The sequence below is a fragment of the Podarcis vaucheri genome (assembly GCF_965113315.1).
Source record: "Podarcis vaucheri genome assembly, chromosome: 7".
In the NCBI taxonomy this organism is placed as follows: domain Eukaryota; kingdom Metazoa; phylum Chordata; class Lepidosauria; order Squamata; family Lacertidae; genus Podarcis; species Podarcis vaucheri.
In genome coordinates, this window is record NC_138765.1 from 13,238,522 (window position 1) to 13,262,955 (window position 24,434).

The 24,434-nt window shown below is 45.6% G+C and overlaps 2 protein-coding genes across 12 annotated transcripts in view; both read right to left on the reverse strand.

Moving 5' to 3' along the window:
* Positions 1 to 377: 377 nt before the first annotated feature.
* Positions 378 to 5,798, reverse strand: PAFAH1B3 (platelet activating factor acetylhydrolase 1b catalytic subunit 3). Of its 3 annotated transcripts, none has more exons than XM_082229147.1 (6): positions 5,595 to 5,798; positions 4,741 to 4,836; positions 2,679 to 2,768; positions 2,465 to 2,581; positions 1,218 to 1,340; positions 378 to 1,014 (listed from the first exon to the last, which is right to left on the reverse strand). In XM_082229147.1, exons 2-6 carry the CDS (start codon positions 4,819 to 4,821, stop codon positions 748 to 750), a joined length of 678 nt encoding a protein of 225 aa, XP_082085273.1. In that variant the 5' UTR covers positions 4,822 to 4,836; positions 5,595 to 5,798; the 3' UTR covers positions 378 to 747. The 3 variants fall into 3 exon arrangements, with proteins under 3 accessions (XP_082085273.1, XP_082085272.1, XP_082085274.1); XM_082229146.1 differs by lacking the exon at positions 5,595 to 5,798 and adding an exon at positions 5,445 to 5,573; XM_082229148.1 differs by lacking the exon at positions 5,595 to 5,798 and adding an exon at positions 4,930 to 5,380.
* Positions 5,799 to 9,766: 3,968 nt separating this feature from the next.
* DMRTC2 (DMRT like family C2) overlaps positions 9,767 to 24,434 on the reverse strand; it is a 62,987-nt gene continuing 48,319 nt past the window's right edge. The window contains exons 1-9 of one of the 9 annotated variants that reach the window (XM_082232650.1): positions 23,049 to 23,153; positions 21,442 to 21,682; positions 20,198 to 20,364; positions 18,394 to 18,491; positions 17,499 to 17,673; positions 16,481 to 16,598; positions 14,103 to 14,178; positions 11,838 to 12,834; positions 9,767 to 10,395 (exon numbers count right to left, since the gene is read on the reverse strand). In XM_082232650.1, the coding sequence (XP_082088776.1) occupies positions 10,226 to 10,395; positions 11,838 to 12,834; positions 14,103 to 14,178; positions 16,481 to 16,598; positions 17,499 to 17,673; positions 18,394 to 18,491; positions 20,198 to 20,364; positions 21,442 to 21,671 (2,031 nt within the window). In that variant the 5' untranslated portion in view covers positions 21,672 to 21,682; positions 23,049 to 23,153 and the 3' untranslated portion in view covers positions 9,767 to 10,225. The other 8 variants (XM_082232645.1, XM_082232647.1, XM_082232646.1 and 5 more) reach the window with 8 other exon arrangements.

Sequence of the window (24,434 nt, forward strand, 5' to 3'; positions counted from 1 at the left end):
ATGGGATCTGTCCCAACGGGAGCTGGAGGGCTGCTTGTTCTCCACCTCTATTACACGCTGCGGCTAACGGTTTGACAGTTCTATACTAATCCCCGTAATTTTTCAGTGTGCTTGAGGCAGGCCACCCCCAGAGCATAGGATAGTGCTTTGGCAAACCTCCATTTTCATTTGAGAAGTCGCTGCTTGCAAATCTGGGACAAAAAACACCCACCCAGTCAGAATCCTAGACTTGGAAAGGATCCCAAGGGCCATCTAGTCCAACCCCCTGGAATGCAGGAATCTTTGCCCGGCGTGGGGCTCAAACCCACAGCCTTGAGATTAAGGGCCTCATGTTCTAGTGGGTGGAGAGAAAGAAGAAGCCAGTCTTGGAGACCAGAAACTTTGTGCACCACTTTTATTAAGTAAACATAAGCAAGTTTGCATCAACTTGCCCTGTGCCCAACTTAACTTTTTGGCAAATGCAGGCCAACAGGCCCCCCAACCCCACAGTCTCCCACAATCACTTAACAATCTACAGAACTAACATGATGAAAGGGATTTGGGGGAGAGAAATCAGCATTCAGTGCTGAATACTAGGTAGATGAAGATGTAACAGCTTGGGAGGGAAGCTGTATTTATTGCGTACCCACGTGAAGACCGGAGGAGAGGTGGCGGGAGAGACAGCATTCTAACTTCTGGGGAGCTGTCCCTTTGCAGCCACCCAGGCCACAGCGTGGCTCCATCTTGGCCACAGGCAACAGCATTTGGTCAAGGGCTTTGAGCGTGGCATTCTCCCAGCAGGCAAAGCAGCAGCCGGTGCAAGCCGGGGCAGAGTCTGGCGTAGCCGTTGCGGGTCAGGTGGAGGTAGTCGTACATGTCGTGGTGGCTTATGGTCCCGTCCGAATGCACAAAGCCCGGGTCGACGTTGAGGAAGGAGGCGTTGGGCAGCAGCGGGACCTTTGCCTCGAGCAACTCGTTCACTCTGCTGTTCTTCTCCCGCAAGGGGTTGGGGTTCTTGCCCCGCGGCAGCAAGCCCTGCGTCGGAGAAGACCCAAACCGATTAGGAAGCAGTGCAGACCTTACATCAGGGTTTCCCGAACTTGGGGTTTTCTTTGGACTACAGATCCCATCATCCCTGACCACCACTCCTGCTAGATGGGGATGATGGGAGTTGTAGTCCAACAGCAGCTGCCTTAAACCTTCATCCCTCCCACCAGAGCAGTACCCTCGACACTCACCAACACCACCACACGGGCCTGCGGTTGCTGCTGATGGATGACCCGCACAATGGCTTCTACGCCGCCAGCCACCTGCTCGGCAGTGTGGCCGTGGTTATTGGTGCCCACCCAGACGACCACGATCTACGGGTAAAAAGAGCGGGGTTGGGGGTGCATCAGTTTCTCTTGGGGAAAGGAGAGGTTGCTGTCCCGGCCTAAAGGAAGCCACCCGCATCGTTAGAACAATCGTTTTCTCCTGTAGCTGAAGATTCCTCCCAGCAGGGATGGAATGTTTCTGTACTACAACTCCCATCAACCACAGGTTCCCCATCCTGCTTTTAAAGCCACAATTGGGCTCTCTTTTCTCAGCAAAGGTGGACAAAGGGTGGGCAGGAGTCTCTCCCCTAATCGGTGGCAGCGACAAACAGTATGGGGATGGGGTGATAGGGGCGAGCTGTGAAGGGGTGGGTTTGGGGGGGGGCAAGGTGCAAAGAGAATGAGGTTAGCATTGGGTTGGGATGGGTGAGCAAGGATGGAAGCCCCTAGCTGATGTTTTAAAAGCTTGTTTCAAGTCCTTAGGCCTAGCAGCTATAGCATATGCTTTACGAGGTACAGATAATCTCAGCAAATCGGGAGAAGTAGTCTGAACGGTATTTCCAGTGCTTTCTTCTTCTTCCCAAGGGCTGATTAACTATTGAAAGCAGAATTAAGCAAAATAAAGAGACATAGGCATATGATGCATGCGTCACAGAAACCGAGTTAAATATTTTTTGCATAGAGATTATGCAAGAAGGGCTACTGCTGATTTATCTCTACTCTTCTTTCAGTCCTCCCTTGTGAGTTTTTGGATACGACCTTTCAAAAAAATGCCAAAGTACCTTTTTACACACACACACACACACACACACACACACACACACACTCCTAGAGGCAGAATATATTATGCAGAAAATATGAAAATCTGTATGATTTCCTGCTGGTTTTCTTGGTGAAGAATAGACACAAACCTAACTCTCCTTAAAGATCAGCAATTACTTCCTCATCCTGCTCTATGTTCCCGTACCACCACTACCCAATCTCCTCGGATGCTTTCCGTAAGGAGACATCTCTTGGGGAAAGCTTTAGGATCACGGGCAGAGTCCTCAATCCAGTTTTTAAAGGATCTTGCTGATCAATGCCTCTGAGATCTTGGGAAATGGCAATCAGTCAGTTCCGGGCTGGATGAACCAATGGTCTGAGTCGGCATAGGACTATTTCATAAAGATTACCTTTGGTCGGATGTGCTGCAACTCCCCATTCTGCAGGCGCCAGAGCACATGCTGGGTGGCATCGCCCCCAATGCCAAAGTTGAGAGCGTGTAGAGGGGAGAAAAGCTCTCTCCAGATCTGTGGGGAGGAGGAAGCGAATCAGCTGTCAGACTATTAAAAGAGAATTCCACTTACCCATCTCGCCTCTTACAAGTTTCTTTCTGAGCCACCTTACCTCGAACTGGTGCAACAGCTGCACCAAAGAATCTCCAATGAAGACAACCTCTGGTTCCTTGTCTTTGCTATCAGCAATAAAGCGATGGTGCTGTTTTTTGGGGAGAAAGAGGGCAAATTTCAAGAGACAAAGCTAAAAAAAGGAATGTCATTAGGTGGAGAGAGGAAGCAACCCAGGCATGCAGACCAGTTTCAAAATGAGATGCAGGTGAGACTCACTATAGTTTTAAAATATGCCTAACTCCGCACAGGAGTGCTGCCTTAATCCCTCCTGCGTTAAGGCTGTGCACACTCCAGTTCTTCAAATCACATTAGAAGCACATTCCTCCCCCCTCAAAGAATTCTGGGCAATGTAGTTTACCCCTCACAGTGTCACAATTCCCAGCAACCCTTAACAAACAAAAAGTGCCCAGAATTCTTTGAGGGGGGGAAATGTGCTTGGAATGTACCTTAAAGTTATATTGCGTACGCAGCTTTTGTGCATTGTTAACGCCAACCATTTCCCATTCACTTACCACACAAAAAACTGCCATATATTTACATGCCAAGACATAGAAATGGAAAAAACTCCACTGTTATTGTGCCCCCCCCCCGATATGAATGGGGTAGCTGAAAAGGAGGCTAAAAGGGGTATCTAACATTCATAAAGCACTTTCCACATTGTAATGTGTGAGGTGGTAGCCAGGCCAAAGGTGAGAAATTAGGCTTAGAAATAGAAACTTCCCAGGGGGCATAAATGTGCCCCATGCAAACTCAACACTCCGTTATTGGCCTTCAGTTAGCGGGTAGCATAAGAGTGGGTCCCACCTCCCTTTGCAGTATCAGGTGAGCCACACTGGTGATACCAGCACCATTTTCTTTTGTGATTATGATGATAATAATAATAATTAAAAAATAATAATAATAAATTTATACCCCGCCCATCTGGCTGGGTTTCCCCAGCCACGCTGGGCGGCTTCCAACAAAATATTAAAATACAATGGTCTGTTAAACATTAAAAGTTTCCCTAAACAGGGCTGCCTTCAGGTGTCTTCTAAAAGTCTGGTAGTTGTTTTTCTCTTTGACATCTGGTGGGAGGACATTCCACAGGGCGGGCCCCACTACCGAGATTATGAAGAAAGAAGAGAAAAGGAGGGAACATACAAGATTGAAATATTAAAAGCAGGCCCTGGCCCTAGCCTGCAAAAGCACCTCCGACAATAAAAGTGTTAATATTTCAGGCGCTCTGTTGGTTTTGCTGCAATAGACTTGACACAGCCTACACTCCTGAAACATTAAAAACAGGTCCCATGTTGATGGTTAAACGAAAGCCCTACAACTGAGGAGGTAGTAGGTGGTTTTATCGCTCTGCACCACAACAGCCCCCTTTGCAGGGGTGGGGCTCCATTCTGCATCCTTCTCAGGATCAGCACATTGGCAATTCTGGCCTAGCACACAAGAAATGAGCACACAAGCAACTGTACACTGCCTGAGGACCACCATGCACTATCGCCTCCACTGTAAGTCATTTGGGATTTCCCTTGTTGTTTTCCACTTTGGGAGAAAAAGCGGGTTGCAAATAGTAAATGAAGACTGCAAAGGCAGAAACGACCACGGCCTTCTCTCTCCAGGAAGGGCACTGAGTGACCAAAAGGATCAGAGACAATGAAAACGAATAAGGCTGCTCAAAGAGCCCATTGGGGCAAGTGAGAGGCAAGAGTCTTTTGTCTGTTTCACAGGTGGTTCATTCATAAGGATGTTCCCTCCCCTTTTCACCTTATCCTACATTTGCTTTGTTGTTGTTTTTTTAAATGCTGCATGTAACCTGCTTCTTTCTTTTTTTTTGTGGGAGGGTGCATGCGTTTCACTCTAAAAATACAAATATTTTGCAAGCCTTTCGAAGCTGCTAACTGGGACTGCCACCATTTGGAGAGGTGCAAACGAAAATCCTGGAAAATGCAACTGCACCCTCCCAAGGTGGAAAGCTATTCTCCCCCCCCCCCCCACAACCCCTCTCCTCCTTGCTTTGTTCTCTACATCCCGCCATCCTCCCAATGGGCCACTGAGCCAGCTGGGCCTCTCACCAGGGACATCCATCGCCCATCCCCTTGCACATCAGTGACTGGGGTCGGGGTGCTGGCTGGATTCTTGTCGCCGTCACTCATGGTCCCTTGTGGCTCCTGGGAAGGCAAGAGCAGGAATGAGACCTCACACAATGAAAGCCCCCCACCCCTGTCCCCGCCCCACCTGCCCCGCACAGGGGACTGCACTACCTAGCCAGGGAAGGGAGGGGACTGTGCACCCAGCACCCAGCCCAGGAAGGCTAATTGCGCGCGGGCAAGCCTTCCCCTCTGACCCTCCCGTCGGCGTGAGTGGTTCAGTCCTTTCTCATCGGCTTCACTATGAATCGGCAGTCCCATTTCTCAAAAAAAGGGGGGGGGTTGGTCTTATGCCATTGGTCTTTCTCGTTCCCGCTTCAAAGCAGACAGCACTAGGCAGCGTGATGGTAAAATTATATTTTGTGGGCGTGGTGGTGAGGGAAATACTTAGGAAGCAGGACATAAAATTTTCCTGCAGGCTCCCCTTTTGATACAATAGCTCTGTCCACTGCTTCCCCCTCTATGTAGCGCATAGTGGTACAATCCTCAAGAGCCAAAGATGCCCCCTCAAGGCGAGTGGGAAATACCAATAAGCACAATGGGGGGAGGGAACGCGGTTTGCCCACAGAACCTCCCCCAAGGTTATGTAATAACTCAAGGTTCCTGCTTGCCTTTTAAAGCACTCTTACCGACGAGCGGGAGTTAGGTTTCCTCAGGCGAAGGGAAAAGCGAGTTTGCCCGATTTCCCCCCCTCTCATGCGCAGTGGTTCGCTCTGACCTTATCCGCTCTACGCTTGATACAGGCAGTACCATTTGAATCGGAGGGGGGAAATACTCACGGGGTTGATCGGAAAGAAGCCAGTTGGTCCAACCCTTCAGCGGCGGGAGGAGCCCCTTTCGCCGCCGACTGACTTGACGTTCAAGCCGCCTCAGCTCCGCGCTTGGAAGCGGTTGCTTGTGCGGCCTCGGCGGAACCATCTGACCCCGTCATTTGAGGGGAGGAGGATGCATTCCTTCGCCACTCCCCCATCTCGTGAGGGAAATGGTACCGCTGTTCCATTCATCCTCCGGCTGTTCCTGGTACCCTCCCTTCCCCGACCGGGCTGTGCTGTGCATCTCCCCTCGGCTGCTGCTTCCTCGGTGCCGCCTTATGCATGCATAGCCAATGGGCGTCAGGAGTTGGTGCAGGCAGGATTTATAGAATCAGAGACTTGGAAGGGACCCTGAGGATCATCTAGTCCAGGATCAAACCTGCAAGCTTGGCAGTATCAGCATCATGCTCTTCGTCACCCCATGGACCAGAGCACGCCAGGCACTCCTGTCTTCCACTGCCTCCTGCAGATTGGGCAAACTAATGTTTATAGCTTCGAGAACACTGTCCAGCCATCTCATCCTCTGCCGTCCCCTTCTCCTTGTGCCCTCCATCTTTCCCAACATCAGGGTCTTTTCCAGGGAGTCTTCTCTTCTCATGAGGTGGCCAAAGTATTGGAGCCTCATCTTCAGGATCTGTCCTTCCAGTGAGAACTCAGGGCTGATTTCCTTCAGAATGGATACGTTTGATCTTCTTGCAGTCCATGGGACTCTCAAGAGTCTCCTCCAGCACCATAATTCAAAGGCATCAATTCTTCAGTGATCAGCCTTCTTTATGGTCCAGCTCTCACTTCCATACATTACTAATGGGAAAACCATAGCTTTAACTATACAGACCTTTGTTGGCATCATGCTCTAACCCAGTAGTTTTCAACCAGTGTACTGCGGTGGCACCGCGAGGTGCATTGAATAATGGTCAGGGGTGCCGCGGGCACCACTGGCCACCACCCCTCTTTTCATCTCTCCCTCCTCTGATGCCTTCTCGTGTCTTCGTCCCAAAGGCTTACACATCTGTTTGTTGCAGCAGCCTTGGCTACAAGCTCCCTAGGGCGAATGGTGCCTCGGGGCTGGCCAGGGGGTGCTTCCCATGCCCTATAGGGCAATGGGAGGAGGCACCTCTCTTTGGGGTGGAGCAGGGGGTGGGCAGCTCAGAGACGGGGGGGGGGGGAGGTACAGCAGCTGCTGCCCAGAGGACTCCCAAGGAGAGAGGAGAGGAGGCTGGGAGAACACTCCACAGGGGTGTTCAAAAAGGGGTGAGGGGCTGGCAGTTCTGCAGGCAAGGGGTGACATAAAGGGGCTCCTGAGCCCCACAGAGGTGCCGCAGAAAGAATGTAGTTGGTCAAGGGAGCCATGGACTCAAAAAGGTTGAAAACCTCTGGTCTAACCAACTGAACTATCTGAAACTCAATATCAGATCCAACATTTGTGCTCATGATTGGTTTTTGTGTGTGATAGTAGTTGGAAGCAATATTTGTATAATGTTTTCCTATTTGGTAGTGTACATTTTTAGATTTCTGCATTTCCTTACATTTATATAATGCTCACCACACCCTGTAGGCACCATGAGAATAAGGCTACTGCCTCTGTATCCCACATTGCCTTTGCTTCTGCACGTCTGGCAGAAATTCACGTATTGAAATAAGGGCATTGCAGCCCTGCCAGGTAAAAATAAAATTGGCAACACTTTCTATTTTGGGGCAAATTGGAGACAGCAAGCTAATAGAAAGCCAGAGGATATTTGGCTCTCCATATTTTGTTGGACTGTAACTTCCTGAGTCATAATAGCTGGGACTGGCTGGAGCTGGGAGTCCAATAATAACTTAGCATTTGTACAGCGGACTGTTAACAATGTGTTATAATAATAATATAATAATAATAATTTATTATTTATACCCCGCCCATCTGGCTGGGCCTCCCCAGCCACTCTGGGCGGCTTCCATAAAAACCAAAAATACAATAAAATATCACACGTTAAAAACTTCCCTGAACAGGGCTGCCTTAAGATGTCTCCTGAATGTCAGGTAGTTGTTTATCGCTTTGACATCTGCTGGAAGGGTGTTCCACAGGGCGGGCGCCACTACCGAGAAGGCCCTCTGCCTGGTTCCCTGTAGCTTTGCTTCTCGCAATGAGGGAACCGCCAGAAGGCCCTCGGCGCTGGACCTCAGCGTCCGGGCAGAATGATGGGGGTGGAGACGCTCCTTCAGGTATACTGGACCGAGGCCGTTTAGGGCTTTAAAGGTCAGCAGCAACACTTTGAATTGTGCTCGGAAACATACTGGGAGCCAATACTTTGACACAGTCATCCCTACAACAACCTTGTAAGGTGGATCAGTATTATCACCTTATTGCAGAATGAGGTGCTGAGGCTGAAAAAATACTCCAAGCCTGCACAATGTGTGACACATTAATCTGAATGCAGCCAATTGGCAACATATTGTCCACCACGTTAATGAACCTATTTTTGCTGCAAGCACCTGGATGGTCATATTATACAGCTGATAAAAGCGCTGCATTACCTCCAGGATTCACAAAGTTGTGCTGGCCTGAAATAGTGGCCTTGCTGATGCAAGTTGTAAACCAAGGACTTTCCAGCGCTTGTATATTGAGACCTAGTCCACCCCATGGTGGTACAGCCACTCCTGGAGTGGCACTTGAATATTCACATTCACGTGTGAAGAAACATTGTGTGTTATTAGTAGTTCGAAAGCACGCCAGTGCAAGTAGATAAATAGGTACCACTATGGTGGGTGTGGTGGGAAGGTAAACGGTGTTTCCATGCGCTCTGGTTTCCGTCACAGTGTTCCGTTGCACCAGAAGTGGTTTAGTCATGCTGGCCACATGACCCGGAAAGCGGTCTGTGGACAAAAGCTGGATCCCTCGGCCTGAAAGCAAGATGAGCGCTGCGACCCCATAGTCGCCTTTAACTGGACTTAAACATCTAGGGGTCCTTTTTTTTTACCTATATCCAAATAGGAACTGACCAGTGGAAGGCTGTTGCATTCTCTCTCTCAGCCACACAGGGGACCCATTTTCCTGAGAATCTCAACAGAACAGCAATAGGAAGGAATAGTGCTGCAGATCAACCCTGAAGGCATGGCACTGTAGGCATGCCTGTACCACACACTAGGTGGACAGTCCCACAGCCTTCTGAGGGGTCTAGAGAACAATAGCAGAGAATTCTCAGCCTCTTCTCATAACTATAGTCTGCAAGGTTCAAGCTTCAAGCGGTAAAACACTGACATTGTTTGTAGAGAAGGCATGTCCTGAGGACATGTAGAACTTAAATTAGTGTTGCTGTCCCTGTATCTGAAATTCAAAGGTCTCTAAGCTATTTTAGATAAATTTTTCTGCTTATTTTGCATTAATAACCGAGGCTTGTATTTTAATTGTTTTAAGTTGCTCTGTGCAATATGAATGCACTGGAAGGCCTGGATGCCCATCTTTCTAATAAACAAATATGTAAATGGGGTGGTTTTCTGCTTATGGTAAACTGTGACGTGGGCTCTGTGGGTTTGGAGAGCTGATAATGAAAGCCTGTTGTAGAAGTGTGAACCTACAGAACACGCCCCCACCTCCTCTCGCTAATACATCCATCCTTCTCCCCTTTCTAGCAGAAAGGTGGAACAACAGAACAGTCCAGTTTGGGGTGAGGGAGATCATAGTATGATCTACTGCTGCAGAACAAACCTCACTTTAACATCTGCTAGATATTTGCTGCAGAGGCTCTCTGTGACTGTACTGTATATGTATATGGGAATATGTATATGGGAATCTGGTACACATCACATCTGGTACAAGTTTGAGAACTTTTTTGTTCAAAAAATACAGTTCTTGTGGGTATAAGTTTGAAAATGTATAGAAGTGTTTGCAAAAGAATTCAGCATGCAAAGGAGAAATTATCTGTGACACATGGTTTTCTCATCTTACCTTGTGGTTTTCACTCATGGTGTTCTTGCATGCCCTCAAAAACCAACATGCGACATAAGCTTACAAATACAACCCTATTAATATATTCTGAGTGCAGAATTTCAGTATAGCTCTAATTTAGAAAACTTGATTCCTTCTTGAAATAGCACTAGATAAAGCAAAGTGAAAAATCTTTCAAACTTCAGCCTGGGGATAAAAACCAAAACAACTGCTGTTGTGTCTCAACATTTTATTGGCAGCGGTCGTGTAGGGAACGTAACACATGTCTTGTTCATTAATCATTTCAGTGTGATTTATTTTTAAATGGTAGAAATCCATTACAATATCCCATTTCTTCAAGAAGGAACATTAACTGCTTACACTATTTGTTAGAAAGCTACTCCAACATGCTATTTAAAAATCTAACAGTTTCTCAAAACCCTTTCAAAAACTCTGCCTGTTGCCTGGCACTGAACTAGTTAAAAATGAATTGAATGTGTTAAGTGATGCTGGCTTTGTCTTGCCACAATAAAGTGGTTGCAATAACTCAGCTGGGGATCTGAAGGAAAGAAATGCAGAGGCTGTGCCCCAGACCATGCCCTGTTAAAAGATCAGGAGAGAAGGGCTTTACCCAACTGAAGCCCTTCTTTTCACAAAGTATTATATATGCACGCATCCTCCCACTGTCAGAAGCCTAGGTGGGGAGCGAGATGGAGCCCATCTGGCCAATGCTTAGGGAAACAGAGGGGGAGGTGTTGGCCTGGTGGAGGTGGTTCGGCTGTTGTTGGCTTGGTGAGGCTTGCTGAACAGACTGGCTGCATGCTTGCTTAGATGCGAGGAAGTCAGGCGCTGCTTCTGTAGAACCTACACAGAACAGAGAAACCCTGTTAGATCTCTAACAGTGCAGCTCAATGGCTTCTTCCCCTATTCCTACCTATACAACAACCACACTGATCTTGTGACAGCCATTCAGACAAGCCTCCCGCAGGGTGTCAGCCTGCTATTTGTAAATACCATGTGGCTGACCTGGGTTTGTTCCAGGTCAGCTAGAAGGTAACATGATTGGAATTGCATTGCCTTCTGCCTGATCCGGTGTGAACCCAGGTCAGCTACAAGCCGTAAGTTGACACACTGCAGGAGCCCTGTATGGATAGCTCCTAACTGGCAACACCGTAATTGCCCCTTTTGAATTCTTTCTCTCAGACACTCTGGGTACTCTGCACATCATTATGACCATGATCCTTAAATCCCATGATTCTCAAGTTGACTGCAATGCGACTAATCCGGAATAAGTGATTTGAATATTTCTGTCTGTGTTCTGAGAAGCCCAGCTGTATGACCTCCTGTGTAACCTTTTGATACAAAGGTGATGGTGTTTAAGCAAAGGAATTCCAGCAAAGCTATATGAGATGTCTAGAGCAGGTTTCTTATTTGCACCATGGACACTGCCACTTGGTACTTCCTTGTATACGGGAAGATCAGCAGAAGATTCTCAGTTTAGGATAAAAGCAATATGGGTGTAGGTATGTTTTGGTCACTGAAATCAGGTTTCCTGATAAAGGAGAAACCTGCTGAAGCTAGTTTGCATGCATTCTTAACAATTTCTCTGCAGGGACTGTTCTTGCTAACGGTAGGAATTTTCCTATACATCAACAGATCAAATCCTTTTTTAAAAAACAACAACCCAAGAACCCAGCATTAATATCTACAAAGAGAAGTAAAGATCCCCTCATTCCAGATTCCATGTCTGTCTGTACATGTCCTTAACATTTTGTGCAAATTCCTATGAAAGCAAACAAATTGCTACAGGTAGCAGTGCTGCATCATGGAAGGGCATTTCCAAAATTTAAAATACTTCAGTTTTGTATAGTGAGTTTTTCTAAAAGCTCAAATGCACATATTTGCATACATTCTTTCAATAACCCTTACAACAGCCCTGAAAGGTTTACCAATATTAGTATCATAATAACTGTTATTCTCCAGCAAAAAAAATATCTAATTTTTTTTTAAAGTCCAGTGGCTATCACAACATTTTGCAGCCAATTCCATGTTGATTGTGTAGTGTGAAGTATTTTTGTTGTTAGTCCTGATCCCACTGCCAATCACTTTCATTAAGTTCTAGTGTGTTGTGTGAGAAAAATAAAATCAAACCTCTATATTCCTTTATATAGCCCCCAGTTACATTTTGGGTACAGGGTGCTTTCTGCACATGTCATTGCTCTTTTGGAGACACTGTTTTCAAAAACAGTTGATAACACATATTAGTCCTTCTGGCATCGATTGCAGCTGCATTGTCTATAGTGTACCTTCTGGATCCTTGCTCCCTGGCGCATTGTGGCTTCTGCCATGTTCTTCTCTTTCCTGTCCCTTGCTGGAATGCTTTCCTTCTTGGCTCTGCTGCTGATGGCATTGTTGTGATTTCTGCCCTGGGGGGGGAACTGGCTCTGGGAAACCTTCCTGAGCTATAATGTAGGGGGTAGGATTCAACAGTGACAGCCTGGGAAGCATGTGCAGTTCCATCCCAAATGGAGTGCATGGGATGCCAGATTGTAGGGGCACTGAAGTGACGGACACATCCATTGGTGGGACACAGAAGGGCAGAATTTGAGAGCCACTGTGAGTGGAACTGGATGGAGCAAGGACTTCAGCATTTGTCTCTGAAATCCAACCACTGTCTACAGTTTGTGGCATGCAGATGGTATGTGGCATGGAGCCTGAGGCTGTGTGGTAGGTTGCCACATTTGGGGCAAAATGGTGGTGGCTGACACTGGAAGTCCCTCTGAGGCTGGGTTTGACAGCTTGGATGCTGGAAACCATTACAGAAGTAGCCACTTGGGGTGCCCGGGATGGAGCAATTGAGAATAGATGGACATTTTTGTACTGCTGGGGAAGAGCACTTCCATGGAGTAATGGAAGGAAAAGAGGCCCTGGGGCCTGTTCTCCATGAGCACTAGCTGACTCTGGGGACAGCTGGGTTCCTTTCAAAGCTATATCCTTGGAAGCCTTTACAGGCTGAATGTCACATGGAGGCATGTAGTATGAGGGATGCTGCTGGAAGGGACTGGCCACCCCGGGGTTGTGAAATGTTCCTGAGGGGCGTGTGAAAGCTGATGAGGCCAACAGAGCAGGTGCAGAGCTGGTGGGGGGCAGAAGACTGGAAGTGGCCAAAACGGGACCTGGCTGGGGAGCATTTCTTAGCACCATCAAGGCTTCAGCAGCCTCTTTCTGCAGCTGTTGTTCAGAAAGGGGGGAGAAGATAAACCCCCTGGTGGGCCAGACCGAAACATGAGCAGAGGAGGTTGGCTGAAGAGAGAGGGGGAGAGACTATTAACCTCATGATTAACAAACAGACATGAACTAGATTAATGAACGTCTCAGGTACAGATTCTGCTTGTTCTTTTTGCAGAGTTTGGGGAACAGAATAAGAGCAGGGTAAATCTTGCATCCTTCTTTGCTGGTGGGAAAGAACAAAGAGACCTGCAACACCTTAAAAGACTTAACCATTGTATTATAGTATAAGCTTTTGTGGGTTACAGTCCACTTTATCAGAAGCATGAAGTGTTACCCTGGTGAGAAGGTGCTAGCTGAAGCTTCGCCCATGCAGGTAACCAGCTCATAGCTCTGGACTCCTTTTCCTCGCCAGAGTTAAGAAGAAAAAAGGAAAGTGGTAGCGGCAATAAGAATGACACAAAACCGGCCTCTGCTGCAGGACAGGTCCTCAATTTTAATCTAGCCCCAGGTTGGCTTGTGGTATGGGCACTTGCAACATGGGATATTTTAATAAAGGTTTCCGATTAGAATAGGATGGAGATGCAACTCTGGCTGCTTTCCATGTATACAGAGTGAAGTATAGACCAATTATTAGTCATTTTACCAATTGCCTGTGCCAAATAACAATTCTTTGATTGAATGGATATCATTTAGCCTTGCCAATCATTGCTCGTGTTCTCCCCAGCTGTGCATTCTGCTTAGTCCAAGTTAAAGGGCTGGAAAGGAATAGGAGTTGTTTCACTTTCCAAGGGATAATGTTTACTGTTTCCAACACAGTTCCTCTTTTGCAGCCAGAGCTATGGCATTTCATAACTTAACATTAGACCAAAGAGCATGACTGGCTGACTGTCCCACTTTTACCCTCTCCCACTAAACCACTGGACCAGCCCATGAAAACCCTCTACCAATATAAGGCCCTGGCAAGTTGGGGCCTTCTTATGGCAGGGAAGCAATCACCTACAAAATGGATCATGGGACTTTTATAGGGGAAGCATCAGTTCTACTATTAGTAAAGAGGTTGCCCATTCCAAGACCTTGAACTGCTCTCCATTTCTCTGTGACAAGCTAACACACCTGTGAGTCACCAACTGGAGAGACATCAGGAGAGAATCCTTACCATACATTGGCATGTGTGTATTCACCCTCCCACACAACAGGGCAGACTAAATAATTCCGACTGCCAGCTCTGCTACCTCCTGCAAGATCATTGAAATGTGTGTTCCCATCCTTCAGGAAGGAGGTAGAAGGTATTAATTCCAGCTCACGGGCAATTTTTGTGCAAGACACAAGGACCAAAATACCTGACCTCCCAAAGGTGCAGCCTTTGGACGTCTGCTGAAATCCATGTTGCCACTCAGGGGATTCAGGGCCATGCGGCTGGAAGAGGGTGGATGGGAGGGGGAAGAGAAAGACAGTGAGCACATTCAATCCTGTTTATAAAGTTCCTTACTGGCAGCTTGTCTCCCACTCGCCTTCTGTCCTTGCTAAACCACAAACTGTTGAGGGGGAAGAGGGGCTTCTGCATCTGTCATTCTCCCAAGTTCACTTTACATTTCCACCCACAACTTGCTGTTTGCAGTAAATGTTTGTTAGTATAGACAGCTGTTGCTGTACCAGTGCCAAAGAATAAAAGATAAATAATAGATTAGGTAGTGTCTTTCACTGGAGCAATTTTCTGTTTATTCATTATACAGGACCTGAAGTTACATGGAACTGTTAAAATTGTTCCTTAAATAATTTGTGCAAATACATTATTCTAGCAGTAAAGGCATATACCACCCTCTGGTTCCACTCATAACAAGACAATTATTCCATCACTGTCTTTGCTATATCTACTTCATATCTGTGACATTGTACTTTCACTAGATTCTTCTGGATCAGGGATAGGAATGTTTTTCAGCCTGAGGGCTACTTTCCCTTGTGAGTAACCATCTGGGGGCCACATGTATGCCCAAAAGTGGGTGGAGCAATGGATGTGATGCTTTCTTTATAATAATAATAATAATAATAATAATAATAATAATAATAATAATAATTTATTATTTATACCCCACCCATCTGGCTGGGCCTCCCCAGCCACTCTGGGTGGCTTCCATAGAAACCAAAAATACAATAAAATATCACATGTTAAAAACTTCCCTGAACAGGGCTGCCTTAAGATGTCTTCTGAATGTCAGTTAGTTGTTTATCGCTTTGACATCTGCTGGAAGGGCGTTCCACAGGGCGGGTGCCACTACCGAGAAGGCCCTCTGCCTGGTTCCCTGTAGCTTTGCTTCTCGCAATGAGGGAACCGCCAGAAGGCCCTCGGCGCTGGACCTCAGCGTCCGGGCAGAATGATGGGGGTGGAGACGCTCCTTCTTTGTTGTAGGCCAAGCAAAAGTCAGAGGTTTTCCCTCTCCACCCTCGATCCAGGCAAGGAAAGAAGATCACCACACTTCAAGAACATATTCCAACCAGGCAAAAAATCTTGGGTGCAGAAGAGGGCTAATGAGCTAGTGAGGTGTGTTGCCTGGGGAGAGTTCTGAGGGCCACATTCAGCCCTGAGTCTGAAGTTCCCCACTCATGCTCTAGATTAAGACTTCTGTGTAACTGGAAAGTTTGAATATTTCCTTTAGCAACAGAAGTTGGCCAAAAGGGTCATCAGCTTATCTGCTTTGTATCTCATAAATTTCTATAGCAAACTCTACCTTTTATACTTCCCTTTGACTTCACTGTAATTACTTTAGTAACTTTACCTTCTACTTACAATGTAATTTACACAGAGAAGTAGATCATTTAATAAATAACCCATTTTAAATCATGGGCCTTGTGTCTAGCAGAGACTTATTCCTCAACAGCCCTGACATTAGCTGGATTAGCCCTTTCTTGGGATTAGTGAGCTAATATACACCCTGATACTGTAAACATTGTGGCAGAAGTCAGTCCTATTGACATTAATTGAACATTTATGCTAAGTGCACTTAGGATCGTAGCCAAAAGGCATGTTCATTCCCACATGCGGGAGGCACTACCTGATGGCTAAATCAACCATGTGATTAATACCCAGAGGTACTATTACCAACTGTTTGCTCTCTGTCTTGTCCTGGCAGGGAGACAGAACATTACAGCTGCCAGACTTTCCTTAGGGTGTTTACACAACTGTCATGTGCATAAACATTTTGGACAAGAAAATATTTCATAGAGAGCAAATATTTCATCATATAGTGTGGACAAAATGTGAGTGGACAGGTGGTAGAATTGCCAGCTCAAAAGTTCAAACTTACTCTGGAGCTATGTTACTTTTTACAGACCTCACCCAACATGTTAGGCTTGGGAATGTGATATGGCCAGGGCCACCTCTTTAAAGATCTAGCAACTCTAGTGAATGTCCACATTCTTTTTACTATATAACTCTGCAAGGACTTCTTATCATTGTGATAGGATTCTCTTATTTTCACCAGAAATGTGTTCTCATATGCAAATAAGCAGTCATTAAATTTATTTTGCATATGAAAATATTCATACTGACCTATATTATAGTTTTTACAACTATAATGACCAAAGATTTCAGTCATCCACAGTTAAGTCTTCCTGGCTGATTAGCTGTTATAGAAGACATAGTCCTGTTTTTAAATTTTCAGTCACAGACCATTACTTAGCTTTAAATATTCCAGATGCTGGAACGCCATACACAAAATACCTGGGCAGATTGGCAGGTGAAGGTAAGCACCAGGACGTGCCAGGGGTCTGCTGAAACAGCTGTCCTGGAGCTGTCATATAACTATCTGGCATGTACAACGCTTCATTACCATCACAACCTGCAGGGAGTGGAAAACAAGCTCAGTGATCAGATCCTGAATACAGAGGCCAACATGGTGTTTACAATACAGTGGTACCTCGGGTTAAGAACTTAATTTGTTCCGGAGGTCCGTTCTTAACCTGAAACTGTTCTTAACCTGAAGCACCACTTTAGCTAATGGGGCCTCCTGCTGCCGCCGCTGCGCAATTACTGTTCTCATCCTGAAGCAAAGTTCTTAATCTGAGGTCCTATTTCTGGGTTAGCGGAGTCTGTAACCTGAAGCGTCTGCAACCTGAAGCGTCTGTAACCCAAGGTACCACTGTATAAGAAACCAGAAGTAGGGCCAGCCTTTCTGAAGCAACACCTCGTTCCTCAGGGCTGTTTCAAAGAACACCAGGACGCTGGAAAGGTTACATTAAGTTCTTATATAATTGCTGCTATTATAGTATAAGAAGTGCAATATACCGTATCTTTCATAGCATGTGCTATGATCATGTAGGTTTTATTAATTACATGAAACTAAAATATTAGCCATCAAATCACAGGGTGAGGGTCTGTTGGCTCAGAGTGGGGCCCTGTTTGCATGAGAGACAGAGGGAGAGTGAGTGGGCTTCTATATGTGAAACAGGGAGTAGGAACTCTTTCTAAGACTATTGGTTATCTAAAACGTTTGATTGTCTTGTGTTTGTTTTTTACCACGGCATTTGGTTTTTGTAGTTCTGCTTTTTTTCCTTGTGACAGAATTGTTATCGAGGGTTTTTTTTGTAATTTTTGTATGCTGTTGTTTTTACTTTGCTTAATTTTATTAGTTGTCCCTGCTCTGTGACTGAAAATGTTCAGTGAAGAGCGGACTACTAAATGCAACAAAATAAATAAATAGATTACACCAGATTTATTACTAGAGAAATTGGTCCCCCACCTAACATACCTTGAAATTGAAAAGAATGTTCCTGAGGCAAGAATGGGCAGAAGGGTGCAGGGGGCATAGGAAGTGGAGGGGGGAACCAAGCAGTATGAGGTGGTTGATGTCCTCTAAGGGCCCACGGCAGTTCTGTCACTTTAGAGCAGTGAGGGAGAGGCAACCAAGAACATTCCTAGAGAACAATGCACAATGCAATGCAAATACAGCTTATAAATATTGCAAACATCATACAAATTATTTCATCAAATAAAAGAAGCAATTTTAAAAAAAAGTTTCTGCTCAAATCATTGATTGACACGAAATATATTAATTAACTTTGGGAAATCCTGATAGCATGATAGGGGACATTCTCTGTGAGGTTATAGCCAGAGAATCAGTCAAGTCTCCTAGATCTTAAAGGAGTGAAGGAAACAAAGGGAGGCATCACAGGCTACACTGAGATTCCAGAGCAGTTTTGCCAGGGAGCACACCTTTCCACTCTCTGGCACTGCCCACGCCTGCCAAGCCTACTGTTGCAGGGAGTTCCACAGGCTCAGGTTGGATATATAAGGGGAAGCAGCCCTTACAAAAAAACACACACACACCCCAAGTGCTAATAGTGACTCCAGTGTTATGCTGGCAAACATATATGAGGCTGGCTACTTTATGTTTAATTTGATGATCTCAAGACTACATTTTGAGGCTTCCAGCTTTATTTCATTTCTCATTTCCTGCCCACTTTGCTAACAACTCTATGACAACAAAGCTGAGTTTAGCTTTGGAAAGGGCATATTGTTGCCAGTATAAAGAGAAGACCGGAAATCTCTTTCTGCAAGTGCCAACCACAATCTACTGTTAAAATGACCCCATCAAATAAGAAGACAAGATAAGTGATCTAGTCCCTTTTCCTCACCTTCCTGGCTGCTCTCTGCCTTTGTCTTCGTAGGAGTCCAGGAACCCCTCTGAGTCCATCCTCTGAATCTTTCAAGGGTTCTTCATTCTCTTTCCTGCCTGTACAACAAAAGAGAAGAAGCTTGTGGGTCACTAGCTGTGAACTGGAATGTTGCCTGAATTTTGAAAAAGTCATGTAATGGTAGTTCATTTGGTGTCTGTCATGCTGCACAGCAAAGGGAAGCAGGGCTATTTCATTGACTCTGCTGCAGGTCTGTGCAGAGCTTGTCCGAGACACGGGGCCTGAGGCTTGTTCTTGACATGACAGCATAGATCCAGCAGGCTCCTGGCAGGGCATCCTGGCCCTCTTAGCCTTCCAAGGTCTGGGGCAAGTGTACCCGGCTGCCTCCCCCCTCACAGGTCTGCTCTGATGAGAGACTAACACCTTCAACCCTCCCTGAGCTGTCCCCAGCAGCACTATTCCATCAGATTATCTGAAGTTGGTTGTTTAAGAACTGAAACTTTAAGAACTGATACCTTCCTGCTTTCCCCTTGTTTGCCACAACATTTAGATTGTAAGCTTGAGGGCAAGGACTGTCTTACAGAAATTGTTAGTAAGAGGCTGAAGGAGCCTTTTCAGTGAAAAATAATGGAGTAAAAAATACTTAAAATAAATAAGTGTATTTATTACTTAAAATCTGACAAGCAGCCAATTTACCTCCTATGATAAGGTATTTATTTATTTATTTATTTATTTATTTATTTAAGACATTTTTACTCAGTCTTCAGCCAAAAAAGATTTCTAGAGCTGGCTTACAAATGTCAGTAGTGCAACAGTCCCTGCCCACAGTCATGACAAACCAAAACCTAAAAGACATGACAAAGAAAAGAAAAAAGGAAATGGGAAGAATTAAAAAAGCAAACACAGACACAGAATGCTTCTAAATACCAGCCTGGATGGATTTTTTCAAGGAGAGAAGGAGCCAAAGGTTGCTGGACTTGCAGCAGTCCCTGAGTCCCTGACCCTAAGGACAAAACTACATACCGTATTTTTTGCACCATAACACTCACTTTTTTCCTCCTAGAAAGGGGAAATGTCTGTGCATGTTATGGAGGGAATGCCTACGGGTGGCCATGCCTACGGATTTTCCTCCTCTAAAAACTATGTGCGTGTTATGGTCGGGTGCGTGTTATAGAGCGAAAAATACGGTACATATTTTAACAACCACCACACAAACAGGTTTTTTTTTTGGAGAAATTCAGTTTCAGGAGGATAATTTTGGAGCATGAAAAATTGTGGGGAGAACGCACTTAACCCTCTTCCCACTTGTTAATTTTTGTGTGTACTCTTAATCAGCTTTTCCATTTAAGTTCAAAGCATCTGTTTGCAAGGGCTCATGGAGCTGAATTTGCGAAAATCATTCCTTGCCAGCACAAATCCTCATTTATTTCATTGCAGCCATTCACATCGGACATATATTTTCTGCTCCCCTATGTTTGGCAGCCTGTCTTATTATTGTTATATATGTATTTATACCCGCCTTTTTCTCTGGTGGTGTTCTTTTGTTTTAGAACTCAGAGGCGATTGAGAAAGTCAGTTGCTCCCATATAAGCTGATGGGATTGTATATATAATTAATGCTAAATGCTATAATCCTAAACACATTTAGGACTGGAAGCAAATTCAGATCAATGAGGAGTACAGTTCAGTCCTTTGCATTTATTTATTTATATAACAACAACAACAACAACAACAACAACAACAACAATCATTTATTCATACCCTGCCCATCTGTCCCATGTTTTCCTGTTCTCATAGCAGCTTACCTATGTCTCCCCTACATGGTTTGATCCCTTTTGGCTGTTTGGCTGGGTGGAGAGAGCTTGATGTGGGGCTGTCCTGAAGTTGCAGCAAACCACTGGTCAGCTTCCTCAGCTCCATCTCCTGCTGCCTGCGCAAGGCCACCTGGGCAGCCATGACCCGGCGTCTCTGCCTGGGAGGAGAAACCATTAAATAAATAAAGAATTAAAGTGGTAGAGTGGGCAGATACAAATCACACACAAGCAAAGAGTTCTTGGCCTTTTCCCTACGATGTAACAAAACCTGCTTTTCTCCCTTTGAGGCCTTTTTTGCAGCCCTTGGCAACATTTGATGCCCTCCACTCCTGGGCTAGGCTTTGGGAAGAAGGTGTGAGGGCTCTCTGGCAGGGTCCTAAGGTCCTACTGCCTCCTTCCCAAAGCCTAGTTAGTGCTTCCTCAGCGATGGGAAGGAAGTGAGAGGGATCTAGAACCCTGCCGGAGCCTAGCACCTCCTTCACAAAGCATGGCGTCTCGCTAGTCAGCTTTGGAAAGGCAGTGCTAAGGGTTGGGGTGGGAGCATCAAGTTTTGGCCTTGCTTTCCTCCTCCCACGTGACAAGACCATAGCTGTCAACTTTCAGATTTGAAAATAAAGGATCAGCAGCCTCAAAAATAAGGGATCAGCAGCCTCACCTGTCCCAGGGACAGTCTACAGGATATCTTAACAATCCAGGATAGCAGCGGGAAGCAGCGCTGGAATAAGGGAATTTCCCGCAAAAAAAGGGGGAAGGTTGACAGCTATGGACAATGCAGTGTATGTAGCCTGCTGGTTCCATGTTGAAGTACTCTTGCGGCCTACTAGGTATGAAAAGTTGGCCTGTCCTGCTTTGGAGTTTCAGATGCATATTTAACCTTCCTGGTTCTCTAGTCATACCCTCCCAAGATTGCCTTTTTCCAGTTTTCTAAGCCATCCATGCACATTTGCATACAGATTCTTCCTCTAGGATACCAAGCAAGGAGCTGCAAGGAGTGTACTTTAAAAAGAAAAACATTGTGCCATACATCATTGCAAGTATTAATGGGCTTGCTGCGGAGCTAGCAAAGCACAAAGGGGAGAGGTAGTACTTGCAGCTTAATATGACGAAAAAAGAAGGCCTTATTCATAAGGAAACAGTGCCACCTACTGAGACCAGCACTGTGCTACGTTCAACACAAATCCCCACAATGTCAGGGGCCAGCACCCACTTCCATCTTGCTTTCCCACCAGACGTACAGGATCAGGATACATTTTTCACACTGGCACCCCTGGAACTGGCAAGTGTGCTTGTGGCCTTTCAGTGGGACTCGGATGCCATGATTGCGGCAGCGGGCACAGGTTGGAAAGCGTACGATGGCGGGGAGCGCATAATCATCTTGGGTGCTGCTGTCATCTGTGGTGGAGTCTGAGGGGGAGCACCGCATGTTTGGTGCTGCTCCAGCGTCAGGATCCTCATTGTCTCCCATGGTGTGGGAACCTGAAAGGCAGGGGAGAAACATCATGTCTCGGAATGTGAAGCCATTTCTTCGATCCAAACAGAGCCGCCCATCCAAAATGTTGACTAGAACCAGCTTTGAAGGTTTCCTGATGCGCTCCTTGACCACTTCAAATGTATACCCTCGTCTCAGTCTTGCAATATGCCTGAAAAGATACATTTTCTTTGCCTCTAAAATGGCATCTTTCCTATTTTAGATAGTTGCACGATGCTGGTGGCGGAGCAGGATTACCCAAACAGAGGATAATAAATGGGTGAGGTCAAAGGTGTGATTGCCTGGGCTGGCCTTTGACATTTTTGCTCCCAGTATGAAAATTGAAAATGACCCTAAGGCAATTGGCTGATTTTATTTTATTTATTTTTTTAATGACAAGCACATCCCAGTCCATACTTGGAAGTGAGCCTTTCCTTTTTTCTAGGGGATTCACTTTCAAGTAAGTATATTTTGGATTGCAGCCACAGAGATGGAGATTAGAGGTGGGAAAATGGCAACCCCTCTGAAATTTGATGCAACCGCTTCATGCGAAGGCCTGCTCTGGTTACGGTCACCTGGACCACCCAAATTACCAACATTTGCTTCTGGAGAAATATGAAATAGACTCCTGGAGGAGATTATGCCGCTATAATCTTGACATGACCGAGAGGGACTCATGCCATGGAATTACTACAGAAACATGACATAATTTTAAAACGCTGGGGTGTGTTTGAAGCCAGGTTGCTGTTGGGGAAGTATTGGAAGCGCACTTCATGCACGGTGTCCAAATGACGTGAAGTTAAGGCACAGCAGTTGTGTGAAAGGACACTGTGGGTTTACGAGGGAATTGTGTCACTAGATAGCCAAGTTAAGTAACTGAGTGTTGCGACAGGCAATTGTGTCACCATCTTGTTTTTGACAGGATGACGGGATCCTGTGGGATGGTTGCTAGTGATGCCCTCACAAGGAAGGTGTGTCAATACTATGAAAAAATTGTTGGGTGAGGAGAATGCAGATTTTATTTCCGAAGGCTAATTAATTAAGGTTCTGAGGCAACATTTTTATAGCATTACCATGTCACTTTGAAACCGATATATATATTGGCTACGGGATACTTTTGTGGAGCGGCGTGACAAAAAAAAAGGAGAACTGAAGAGTATTTCAGAACGCTATAAAAGGCAAGCAAGCATTCATGCACATAAAACGGTTCCCAGAGCACTCGCTTTAACTCCGACGTCAAACAACCAATCACAGCATGCCTATCATTCGCTGCTTGGACAGCGAGCCAATGAAAAGTGGCCTTTTATTACTCCCTTAGCCCCCGTGACCAGACAAAAATCATTCGTTCGCCCCCGCGCCTCGCCAGGTTGCTACTTTGAGTGCTTTCTGCTAAACTGTCGCTCTTCCCTCCCAACTGCAAAAAAAGAGAGAGCCAATGAGCGACGAGAGCGTCCCAGGCTCGAGCGGTGTGGGGCGGTAGTTAGGAGAAGTCCGCTCAAACTATTGAGGGGAGGAAGCTAGCAACAGTTGGGCTGAACCATTGTGGGGGAAATAGGGGGAGAAAGAGAGGACCACTGTGTTTCAAAAACAGTGAAAAAAGTTGGCGAAGGGATGCCTTTAAAAGCAAAATAATATGCTCGGGGCAGATCAGTGGAAAATACAGCGCCCACAGATTACTCTGGTTCCCTCCAAATTTTTGGGTGGTTTGCCCTGAACCAATGATTAATGAAGAATATGCTAAAATAAAAAAAATTCCTTCCAGTAGCACCTTAAAGACCAACTAAGTTAGTTCTTGGTATGAGCTTTCGTGTGCATGAAGTGTGCATGCACATGAAAGCTCATACCAAGAACTAACTTAGTTGGTCTTTAAGGTGCTACTGGAAGGAATTTTTTTATTTTGACTATGGCAGACCAACACGGCTACCTGTCTGTAACTGGAAGAATATACTGTACATGTATAGAATAGATAAGATAGAATGAGCAAGAGATCCAAGAAAGGGATCGAGCCCCTCAGCTAAACGACTTGGATGGAATTCCCCTCACCCCTAATTTGGGTGAAAGGCTATTACAACAAAAATGAAATATTGCCAAGGGCAATATTGATGGTTTTTAAAAGTGCATCAGCCACCCAAAGGCCTCCCCCCCCCCCGCCCCCAGTGTGATAGGAGTCTGAAGCTATTCCCCATTCCCTGCTTCTTTATGTGAAGCTTTTTGAAACAAAGTTATGAATTTTTATTTTTTTGGCTTGTTAGCTTATTAAATGCAGCTTGAATCAGTAGCTGGGATTTGTGCACCTCTGTGCTGCAAAATAAAGGGTATCACCCCAAACTGTATTGTCACTGCATTTATGTTCCATCTTCCCTTCAAAGAGGTCAGCGAGCTATGCATCTTTTTCTCTTCACCCATTTTACCCTCACAACAATGCTGTGAAGTAAATTACACTGAGATGGCCCAAGGTCACCCAGCGTGCCTCATGGCTGACGGGATTCCGATGTACTCTGCTCTTGTCATTTATTTTATTTACTTATTTACTTTCATCAGGTCTATCAACCATTCCCCCCCCCCCATCGTGATAGAGCTAAAACCAAAATTTAAAATACTGACCAGGATTTCTCCAACATTGTTCGAATCACATTTACAACTTCTTTTTTTGCCTGTCAGTTAGCTACCAAAATAAACCATCCATTTATATTTATATACAAGGCTGCTATGAATATAATATGTGGGGGTGCGGACACTGTCTTGAGATTGACAGATATG

Coding starts and splice junctions, on each gene's coding strand:
- PAFAH1B3 (XM_082229146.1), bottom strand. CDS start 5,513: ATGAGAGGGGGGGAAATCGGGCAAACTCGCTTTTCCCTTCGCCTGAGG. Junction 4,837..5,444: donor AACCTAACTCCCGCTCGTCG/GTAAGAGTGCTT, acceptor TTGCCTTCCCAG/GAGCCACAAGGGACCATGAG. Junction 2,769..4,740: donor ATGGGCGATGGATGTCCCTG/GTGAGAGGCCCA, acceptor CCCAAAAAACAG/CACCATCGCTTTATTGCTGA.